General features: G+C 37.3%; 1 protein-coding gene across 1 annotated transcript in view; it reads left to right on the forward strand.

Moving 5' to 3' along the window:
- Positions 1-714: 714 nt before the first annotated feature.
- Positions 715-12051, forward strand: part of SRPK2 (SRSF protein kinase 2) — a 128173-nt gene continuing 116836 nt past the window's right edge. The window contains exon 1 of the mRNA XM_007468983.1: positions 715-986. Within this exon, the coding sequence (XP_007469045.1) occupies positions 949-986 (38 nt within the window). The 5' untranslated portion in view covers positions 715-948. The remainder of the gene's footprint in view (positions 987-12051) is intronic.

A 12051-nucleotide genomic window follows, 5' to 3' on the forward strand; every position in this document is an offset into this window, starting at 1 on the left:
GACCACATCAGTTTTATTCATGTAAAATTATGTGCTTTATATTAATGGTTAATATTTTAAAGGACATGTGTTAGGTTTTTTTTCCTTCTCTTTTTCCTCTTTTATTTTTACCTCACCTTCCCTTTTTGTCTATAATCTTTTCTTTCCGAATCAGTATCGACAGTGATCTTATAATTAAATTGAATTGGTGCTTACATTTCTGTTGTAGATAGCGTTGTCAGTCCTCTCCTAAAAGGACAAGTATATTATCTGCTTGGTAACTGGGTGTTGCTGTTCACTTGTGCTGTACTGCGAAGGAGGAGGGGAAAATTAAGGTGTAAAACAGAAGTATTTTTCTAAAGGAGTTAGGGAGTAGATATAAATGTATCTTTAAAGACAATCAATAAGTTATAGCAGATTAAAATATTTTTGGTCTAAAAATTGGGATTCTGGTTTAATATTTCATTCTTAAGTGATGAAAATGATTCACTGAGCCATATTTTTCAGGGCTGGTGAAATGGAAGTAGCCAAGGGTTGCCTATCTGTTTATTACAGTCTGTAACTTTATTACCCAGACTTCTCACATTATCTGGTATGTTCAATCTAGTTGTTAGCATTTTTGGTTTGTATTTTAATTTGCTGCATTTAAAAATCTTCCTGTAGAGCCATGCTAGTTCTACCTTAAAAAAAGAAAACACCCCTCTGCTTGAAAGAAATGGTACTTCCTGCTTTCATAAACAGTCATGTGCATAGTTTAGCAAGGCCTGATGCCTCTGGAGCTTTTTCCCTTTAGAGCACCATTGAATCCCAGTCCTAACAGAAGTACTGCGAATCTTGTGGCCTCATTTTGAACAAAAGGGATTAGGGAAGAAAAATCTCTTGATATAAGGCTTGAAAGCAAGGGCAGGCAATCTTGGTTGTGAATATTTTCTGATTTTTCCAGAAATCAAGCAGAAGATTGAGCTGCTGATGTCAGTTAACTCTGAGAAGTCGTCCTCTTCAGAAAGGTACAGCTACATCTCTTGCATGAACAATTAATGGTGTAGCATTGCTAAGAAACAAATCAGGGTGTATTTTTTTCTTGTCAAGTTTGCTATATAACGTATCGTATTGCATGCTGGTCATTGTGCTGTTTTGAAGGCGTGTATTTCGGTAAGCTGTTCTGTTTTTACAAAGGGTAATTGATTTTAAAAAAAAATAGTGAAGCCTAATCAGCTGCAGCATGCACACCATAACACAGCAGACTGGTGGTTCGTGTGTGACAGCTGTTGAAGGCTTTAAAAAATAGTATACTTAGCTAAAAAATAAACAGAAATCTTGCATTCTTTAAGGAAATACTAGTACTAGGTTTGCTTTCTGTATTTTGAGGTTGTTGCTACACAAAATTACCAATATTGTTTGTAAGATCTAGGTTAAAAATACTTAGCTTTTGGTTGTATTATTTTCTTTTGTGGAAAGGGAGTGCCATTTGTAAATAGCTTAGGAATTGCAAACCCACATATTAGTCACATTCTGAAAGAGAGATATGATGCTTCTTCAAGTCTGTGCTAGGAAATGGAACAGTCACTGCATGCAGTAATGGTTCATGCCTGCAGGTAAGGACAAAATGACTCAGAAGTATTTTTAAAGCAATTATTTTATCTGTCAATTGAATGATTATACCTGTAAGGAGATATTTTCAGAAAATGCCTATTTTACTTAATAAATAGAATTCAGATATGTTTCTGTCAAGTCAGAAATGGGTCTGTAGTTGCCTATTTTGATATGTAAATGTGTGTTCACTTCTGTTTACCAAAATTGTTTCTACTACATAATATTTTAAATTGAGGTTCTTGGGCATACAGTTGATGCTTACCTTTCTGTGGGTTGCCTAATAGTTTATACGTAATGTTGGTATTTTGTATTAAGGTGTGTTGATTTATCTTTTCCCTGGTTAGTCTTCAGGGTTGTCTTTTTGTTCATAGATTTAATATTTAGGAAAATAATATGGAGAAATACTTTGGTAGTTAAAGAATGATATAGGAGAAACCCTGGAAAGAAAATAGGAGGTGAAGAACCCAGCATGGTAAAATGAATTTAATTATAGTACAGTAGTGTATGGAGAAGATGATGTGATGGCAAAATGATGACATTAAATTAATTTATTAGTATAATTGGGTGAAAGGCTCCTGGCTTTAATTTAGGGAATTATGAATAAGGAAGGATGTTACTGCTTTCTTTAGAGGTTGAACATAGAAACATTTAGACACATTTGTGTTTATTTTTATGTAGCTTCTAACTTCTGGTTTGTGGCTAGCCATCCCATTTTAAGCATTCTTTTTGCTGAGATGAAAAACAACCTTCAGCCTTGTGAATATTCTGCCAGTAAAATGGTGGTGATGGGAAGGGGAGAGGATGGTGGTGTAAATAGTGAACGTACCGGGTACCAACTGTAATATTAGAGTTTTGTTACTAGGAACAGCATTCTTAATGGCATGACAACAGTAATTACGTTGGCTTTTTGAGTAGCATGTGTTCTCTATTGAGAAATTGAAGGTTAAACAGAATGGGTGAATATTATTGAGAAACAAGTTAGGAATGGGTGAGGTTTTTGTAGTTAAAATACACTCTTATAAGGAAAGATCCTAAAATAATTGGTGATTACATATATTTATTTAAAAATTATTATTATTGTTTCACCTAAGCTCCTGTGGTTAAATTTGATGAAAAGGGAGGATGAATGCAGACATGATTTTAAAGTTTAGAAATCTGCCACTGTGCTTATGACAACTCTGTACACATTTTACCAGAGCGTGCTTGCTTTGTTTGTTACTCTTTTGGGGGGTGCTTACACATATATTTGGCAATTGTGATATGCTGACTTAATGTGTATAAATGTAGTTTATGGCTAAGCCAACACTTTGCCAACATAGAAGTTGTTTTATTAATGTAGAAATATTAAAAATAGAAATTACTCTTTTCTCCCCCTCCTTTAAATAAATTATACAATCATGGTCATCATTTGTCTTTTTATTTTATTTGGAAGAACTTGAAAAACAAGAATCTGAAGTTTAAAAAAAAAATCATGGCTTAGGAAGACTATATTTGCCCCAGCAATTTAATAGTTTATAGTATCATGTAGCATTACCACCACATTCTGCAATTCCTTGTTCTCTAATCACCTAAATTTTAAAATTCTTTGTTTTATTTTAAATAGTCATTTGAAGCATGGCATGAGTCTTAAAGATATTTGGCATTTACCTATAGTCAGTATTTCCGTGTATTTTTTGGTAAAAAGGATGAAGAGACCCTGTTTTTCTTCAAAGAGGGGAGAAGCTACTTGTGAGAAACCAAGTTATCATTTGTCACGATTGATTTTTGTTCACTGCAGTATGGCATGATCTTACATTTTTATGTATGTATGGCTGTGTCGGGTCTTCATTGCTGTGCGCGGGCTTCTCATTGCGGTGGCTTCTCTTGTTGCAGAGCACGGGCTCCAGGCGCGCCGGCTTCAGTAGTTGTGGCTCGCAGGCTGTAGACTGCAGGCTCAGCAGTTGTGGCGCACGGGCTCAGCTGCTTCGCGGCATGTGGGATCTTCCCGGACCAGGGCTCGAACCTGTGTCCCCTGCATTGGCAGGCGAATTCTTAACAACTGCACCACCAGGGAATTCCCCTAGCCTGATCGTTCGATATGATATCTCAGAGAACGAGTGGAGGAACGATGTTTTTAAGTACAAAATGTGATAGACGTATAAACAGTGATGTGATGTTCATAAGAGTCTTTCCATCTCATATTTTTCACCCGCTTAATGAGAATTGCTAGACCTGTGACAGCTGGTAGTGGTTGAATTATTTTTTTTTTCAGACAATATTGTAAAATGGGAGAAGCAAAACAAAAAATAAACTTTATTTCTGTAGACTCTTAAGGATCATTCATTGAGAATACATACAAATAGGATTTAAGTTATATTATAATGGAGTTTTGAAGTTTTTTTGTGACCTGAATTAGAAAAATGTTATCCTTTTTTTTTTTTTTTTTTTTTTTTTGGGGGTAGGGGGGCCTCTCCGTGCAGCAGCCTCTCGCGTTGCGGAACACAGGCTCCGGACGCGCAGGCTCAGCAGCCATGGCTCATGGGCCCAGCCGCTCTGCGGCATGTGGGATCTTCCCGGACCGGGGCATGAACCCACGTCCCCTGCATCGGCAGGCAGACTCCCAACCACTGCACCACCGGGGAAGCCCTGAAAATATGTTATCTTAACAGATCACAATACCACCTTGAAATTTAAAATATTGTTATTTTTAAAAATTTTTTTTATTTTTTACCTTTAACAGAATGGAGGGGTGTCCATTGAATATCATTTAGCAGGGGAGGTGTAGAGCATTTCTTTTCAGAATGGCTGACTCATGGGACAAAAAACAGTGGGGTGACAGAAGTTGTAATTTATTTTTTTGGTTTTATATTTTGGAGAGAGAGAAGAATGTCAGCTTACTCATTTTAAAAATTAAGGACAGAGAACATTATTGAATGAATAAAAAAACAAATGAGCCTGATTTGTATGTTATTGCCAGTTAAGAGGAAGACATATCTGTTGCAAGAGAGTGCCCTTCTGCAGGTTTTAGGAATAAACCCTACAGTGAATATTTTCCTTTTAATTGAGCTGCTGTTGGATAGATGGATTATATTCAGCTTAACCATGGTAGAGACAAGGGTTGAGCATAATTTTAGTTCTTCATCTGCCGCTACTTGATGTAAAAAAAAGCCGTAAAAATTTATTTGATGCAAAAATTAGGTTTTTCACATTTTTGTTTCTTCTTGCCTTCTCCTAGCTAGAACACTCCAGGGATGTGGAAATTTATGGGGTTAGAGTAGGTGGGGAAGAGGCATATAGTAATAATGGTAATAGCTGGAAAAAAGGTAGTAATCATTTATTAAACGTTTTCAGATACTAGTTCTAAGAGAGGAGAAAGCGGGGTGTGCTGTAGGGAGACTCTGATTAAATCATTCCCAGAAAGGTCCTGAGTGAACAGAAAACACTTCACTCTGCCTCAGATTTTTTCAAACTCTATTGCTACTTCTTCAGTGAACTCATGAACAAAATCAGGCAATACTTAATACAGAAGAGTTGAGCCCAGAGTGCTGAGAGCTATGCTTCCCAGTCCATCTAGGCTGAGTCCAGGGAGAGTTGAGGCGGTCCTGAGATAAGGGGCTTGAGAAGCTGAGAAACTGCATTCACACTAAGCATTGCTCACATCTGCTGTTGTAAAATGTGAATGGATGTTGTGATTAATAAGGTTCACAATTAGTCACAAGTTAATGAAATATCGGTGCCTTTGTAGGATTGCGTTTTCTCAGGGAACGGATACTAAAAGGGTCATCTCTTGTTGTGTATGTGTTTTTGACATTTTTGGTGTTAAAAGGGGTCCTTATACTGGAATAGATATGAAGTAGTATTCTATAGCTTTAGCATCCCAAATAGCTGGCACATAGTTGACTTGACAAATTGCTAGCTACCATTTAAAGAAGAGAAAGAGGGAGAGGGAGAAAGTATCGTAAAAATGATTATGCTGTGGCTTATATTCTACCAATGCTATATAAACAGAATTGGTGAGACGTGATGGAGTATAAGGGCATTTGAAATAACATAAAGAACCTGTGCTATTTTTGTGCATATATTTTAAATCCTTTTCTTAATTTGGAGCCTCTTCAGTGAAGAGAAAAGGACATATGATAGTAATGCATGGTTGCAGAAAGCAAAAAGAGAAGTCTGGAAGAATCAGGAGAATGGAAGGGAGAGAATAAATAAATAAGGATGGGACCAGATGAAGAGAGAAGAAAGTAAAGGATGTTCAGTGGAAAATGATCCAGGATCAAGGTGTCTTTTATTTGCTCTTATGTTGAGTATATTTTCCTCCATGTCTCTGTGGTGAGTTAAGAGTAGTCGTGGGAGGAGAGCCACATTTTATAACAGATGCTCTCTTCACTGGACCTGTCCCCTTCCCATTCCAACTCAGAGGGTAGGACGGGCAGCTAATGATAACTATTTTCCTTTTCCACCCCTCACTCTGCCACTCTTGGCTTTGTTTCTGTATTTGCAGGATAGAAGTATTTGAGATGCAGTTTTTCTTGAGTGGTGAGATGAGTTGATGGTGGCTGACTGGGTTGTCTTCCATCTATTCAGTCTTTATGCTTTCTTCTGCTTTTATTTAATACTTTGTAGTATTTAAATTGTAGATGTATATGGGAAAGTGCATAGATCACAGATCATTATAAAATTCAGTTTATTGATTTTTTTTCTTGTGTAGTTTATGGTTTATGTGTTGTATCTAAGAAATCTTTGCCAAGCCCAAGGTCACTAAGGTTTTTGCTACACTCACTTCTAGAAGTTTTCAGCTCTTCATATATAAGTCTGTAATTAGTTTTGGGCTTTAGTATTAAGGTAGAAATTGAGATTATTTCTGCACATGACTAGTCAGTTGTTTTATCTGTTTTTGAGTATTATATATAAACAGAAACCCTCTGTGTAGTCTTTTGGTCCGTCTTCTCCTGATGTTACCTATGTGAGATTCATCCGTGTTTTCATGTGTAGCTGTAATTGACTCACTCTCATTGCTGTACAGTATTCGCCATAGGAATATACCTCACAGTAGATAATCCATTCTGTTGATGAGCATGTGGGATGTTTGCAGGTGGTGGCTTTTAGGAATAGTGCTTCTGTGAGCCTTTGTATACATGTCTTTTGGCAAATGAACCTTTGCATACCATTTCTGTTGCATGTCATTCCTGGGAGCGCCATTGCTGAGCTTTGGTGGGTATTGCCAGCTTTACAAAGTGAACGTGCCAGTCTGCACCCTCACCAGCTGTGCTCCAGAGCCTTGCCACCTGGTACTGTGTATTCTTTCTCTCTTCCCTTCCCTTTCCTTTTCCCTTCCCTCCTTTCCTCCTTTCTCTGTAGCATTCTGGTTGGTGTGCCGGGGTGACCCAGGGTTTGAACCTTTTTGAGGAGGATTAGAAGCAAATAGGGGACTATTTCTGAGTACCGTCTCTTATGAAGAAGATCACAATGAGAAGTTTAGACCAAACAGGAACCGCAGGGTGTAGTCATCCGAGGTACTGCTCTCCCACAGACTGCTTCTAGTCTAGTCTTTTACCTGGGTCTTAGAGGCCACGGGTGTTAACATCAGTTTTCAGATTTGGTTTCAGTTAACAAAACTATTTCTTCAACTGACCCTTATTAGAAACCTCTCAGGTAAAACATACCTTATTAGAAACCTCTCAGGTAAAACATACAAAAGACTGGGAAGCAGGGAAGTGACCAGAACCCAGCAGTTGTTGGTACTCAGCCACCCCACCCTGAGAGCCTCTCCCTGGAGCTCCAGTCCTCTCTCCTTTAAAACTCTTGATGCAAGTAGGCCACACAGATCTGACAAAGAAATTATGATATTTTGGTATGTTTTGGTCTAGATGCAGTTCCTAAATTATTTTGTTAGTTTGTAACCTATTTAAACTTTGATTCTGTTTCCTGATGCCTCTTGGGAGGCTTGCCACGTTACAGCCAGAGCAAACCTTTCAGAATGCAGATCTGCTCAGGTAGGTAACTCCACTTTACAAACTCTTCTGCTGTCTTTCCATTGTTCTTGGCATAAAGGTAAACTGCATACCTGGGCCATTGAGCACTTATACTCTCCAGCCTAGACTCAGACTCCTTGGCTTTGGTCATGTTCCTCCTGCCTTGCTGTTTTGCTGCTCCCAGCCCTCTCATCTCAAGGAAGCCCTGCCTAGGTCAAATTACGCCTGTTATAACGGTTACAGAATCATGCATCTCTCCTTTGCAGCATTTGTCACAGCTGCTGTTTGACAGTGGGGAGTATTGGTGACATTTGGTCTTCTTACTGGTTTACTTACTATTAGCCCCAACTTATGATCTTAAATGTAGAAGTGCTCTCATCACAAAATATTTTTATTTTATGTCATCATTTGCAGCTTATAAATTTTGAACTTTGTGGGAAGACTTTTTATGTGATAGGGAGATATCTATTTCTATGGTATTGGCATAGATTAATAAATTATAGCCATATATTGTTATAGATAGTCAATTATATATATATAATCATATGGTCAAGTATAGTCATAAGCTAATTTAACTCTTACGAACTGTCAAGGTTACAAATCTTAGATTTTTCTATCACCATAAAAATGCACAGTTTATTATTATTATATATATATATATTTTTTTTACATTTGATTTAATGTAAAATAGAAATTAAAGTAAATCTGAACACTTTCCATCTTTGCGCCATACTGGTAACATCAAACCATATAGCCTTTTATTTCCCAAATGTCAATATTTTGAATATCATCTTGGTGCTTTGTCATGGTTGCACTCCACCCTCTACTGTTATTTACTTAATATCTTTTTTGTTTATTTTTTACTGTGATAAAATACATACGACATAAAATTGTATAATGCTCTTTAAATGTTAATTTTCTTTAAAAGGGAATCTTTCTATCACTACTAGAACGGGAGAAACAGTATCACTTGCCTTTAAAAACAATTTTGGTTAAATCCTGTCTAGATTCTGTTGTCTGATAAAGGCTTCAGGCCTGAGCCATATGCTCCCTCTGTTTACAAGGGAAATTAAATTGGCCAGTGTCATAAAAGCACTTAAGGATGTGTTAGCACCAAAATGAGACTTGCTCTTCGATATACTTAGATATATTTAAAGAAACTTGGGAAAGGAGTAGTTTTCTCAGTATGTGATTCAATACCTAGTCCAAAGTATCACCTAAGATTATTTTATATACCAGCAGTGGCATTTCTTCACTTTGGGAACCCCCTTCCCCCAAAATGGTAGTTCAGGGAAGTTTTGAACAAATGTGAGCAGCTATTATAAGAATAACAATGGCAACAATAAAAAATAGCTCTAAATAATCATATTGCAGATTCCCTTTGAGGCAGAATTCTTTATGTGCCAGTAGTTGGAAGAAATTAAGACTAATTTTAGTATAGATTACATTTGTCATCTATCCATCCTCCATTCATCCATCCAGCATTTATCAGCAGCTGCTGTGTACTAGCCACTCAGTTATTGGGAAGTCAGAGAGCAGCAACGGCAGCACAAAGGCAGAAGAGGCTTTGGTGGGTGGCTTACCCCTGACATACCTTGGTCGTTTTCTTGGGTGTGCAGTCCTGAGTTACAGTATCATGGATGACTCTGGTGGGAGGCCGTTGGCACTCTTTGAAAGAATTACAAATAACCAGTAATTGCATTTTGGGGGAACTTATATTAAGACTAGTGCTGTGGTGTGAAGAGTTACAAACACAGTTGTCTCCCGACGGCCACTATAAATGAGCGATGAGGGCCTCTGGCAACCTGGAGACCACAACCCCATCTAAAGAGGTGACAGCTTCTGTTGATAACTGCCATGTTGAAATACAGACCAGGTTGTGCCAGTTCTTGTGATTTTTAGGAAAAGTTGAAAATTTGCTTTTCATGTAACATCTCTTATTTTAAATGATGGTGCAGATTAAAAAACAAAACAAAACACAAACTTGTACCAGTCATTAAAAAAAAAAGTATCTTATCTAAATTCTGTTCATGATAAACATTCTTCTACTGTACTGTAGCACATTGATTTACAATTTGTGAACCACAGACCTGCGCAGATTTGCTGAGTTTCAAATCCTGTGAGTACTAAGCATTATCTATAGAATACAAGTCAAACAATTGTCTTGTTAAGGGATGTGTTTATGGGTTTCTCTGACATTTCAAATGTGCAAAAGCACTGGTGACTACTCCTCTAATAACCACATACTAAGATACCAAAAATTCAGTAAGATATCGACTGTTTAGAGTAGGAAGAACCCCCAAAAGAGATGCATTTCTCAAATTGGGGAGTTGTTATCTTCATTTATTTATTCTACAAATATTTATTAAGTACCCATTCTGGTGGAACTTAAACTTTAGTAAATAATCTGAAAATTACAGAGGTAGAACAGTGTTCTGCTTGTACAACTGCCACCTCATCCTTTTTCTCCTTTCCCCCTTTCCTTCTTTTTCCTCTTTGCCTCCATCCCTCTCCACAAAAAAGATTTTGAGGCTAGCTAGAATAATATCTACAGTGCAGTAGAAAAAGGGTCAGAGAAAATTCAGGTCAGGGTAGAAGGTTATGAGGGAGGACAGTCAGATGCACACCCCGATATGTGGTGTTTGCTCTGCAGCTCCTAAAGGTGACTGACAAATCTGGCTTCATGTTTTCTGACAGCCAAAGTAAAGAAAAAAAACGTAACATTGCTCTTATTATATGTAAGGAGAAAATATACTAGTTTATTCAGGAGAACCAAACTTTCCGTAATTACAGTTATTATTATTTAACATAATCTTTCCCACATATCTCAGAAGATAACATTTATTCATTTTAGAAAATTCAGATTAAAAAGAAAACAAAAAGCACCATGGTTTTATCATTAAAGGTAAGTCACGGTTATTAATTTTTTAGGTTTAATTTTTTGTCTTAGTGTAATGTATACCTATAAAAGTTAAGCAGATTTACTTCAACATTAATAACACCATCACCAACAAGAAAACCCAGTATCATACTGACAAATTATTTTGGAATTAGCTTTTTACACTTATGCAATTTTCCTGATGTTATTAAGTAATCTTCAATAGCATCATTTTTTTAAATGCTGTAATTTTAAAAGGCTGCACAGGACTGATTCCATGATATGGATGGATGTACCATAATTTTATTTATTGAGTCTTGATCTTAGAAATGGAATCACTTACAAAGCTAACTTGTAAGGCTCTCGATAGAGAGTGTTAAATTGCCTCCAGAAAGTGCAGCTTTACACTCTCACTGGCAGTGTATAATGAACATTTTTGTTTATGCGCTGATTTGGGATTCTTACATTATTCTCTTTTTGAGCGTTGTATAGATGACTCTGAGCAATATGCCCCGCGGCGTCGACTTATCAGTCCCTCTGTGCCTTGCCTCTTCCCTCTAGTAAAGTCAAGTGTTGTGGTCCCTTTGGTGTTTCCATCGGGTGTTCATAAGTGAAAGTGAGGTCAGTACGATCCACTTTAACAAGATATAAGACACATTCAACTGTTGTATTCACTTAGGCATTTATTATTGATAAATGCCTTGGGTGTAGTTAGTGTTCATGCTGATGAATCTTAATTTTGTAAGAGATTTCAAGAAGTTAAATGATCTAAGCTTCTCACTCCAGACAGATGACATAACATTCAACACAGATGGTTGGTTTTCCCTTTTTGTTTTATTATTTTTTTTAGGATACAGGAATTAAGATTCTCAAACCTTCCTTGTTAAACCAGAGCCTTATGGATGTTCAGTAAGTATTCACTGACTATTGCAAAATTTAATCACCTTTTTAGTCAAGATCTTCCTTTTGACAAAATGCACTTTTCTTGCTGGAGTTTGAATATTTTGGGGGGAGTAGGGCTAGGGAGTGTAGAGCAGGAGGACCGGAATCTAAAGTCCACATCCTCAGGTTAGCCTTGCAGGCTGAGGAAGCAGCACTGCAGAAGTCAGAGTGAAGTGAAATGTCGTGGTACCGTCTGGGAGCCCTAAATAGTTCCATAAGGCTGGGAAGGAGGTGGAGGAAAAGATTGGAAGATAGGTGAGAGAGAGATGATGTACTCTGGTGGCAAGGACTCTTCTATGCAGTGGTAAGGTTTTTGAATTCTGTGCTGTCGTTTACAAGGATCCTTAAAAGGTTTCAGTGAGGGAGGTGTTCTGCCTATGTTGAGAACAGGTACATGCTCCTTAGGGCATAAAGTAAGGTCTTTTAAGGAAGTTCAAAGAAATGCATTTTTTTTCCTTCTAGGACTGAAGGTTGCAGTATATCCTGTAGAGTTGGTGGCCAAATGTTCTGTTCTGGAAATGGGTAGAAAAATTATAGCAGTATTTACCATTTGAGTGAGAGAGGGCAGATGAATTCCTTGATTCTAGGAGGATTACCAAGAGAGGCTATGAAATATGTTTTTCTTCAAGGCTTTAAAAAGAGGGTGGTTCCTTATTTGTTTGGATGGGTAGAGATACTCTAAAGACAGATAGTTGGCCTGCTGAA

This window comes from Lipotes vexillifer, unplaced genomic scaffold (assembly GCF_000442215.2).
Source record: "Lipotes vexillifer unplaced genomic scaffold, Lipotes_vexillifer_v1.1 scaffold1002, whole genome shotgun sequence".
In the NCBI taxonomy this organism is placed as follows: domain Eukaryota; kingdom Metazoa; phylum Chordata; class Mammalia; order Artiodactyla; family Lipotidae; genus Lipotes; species Lipotes vexillifer.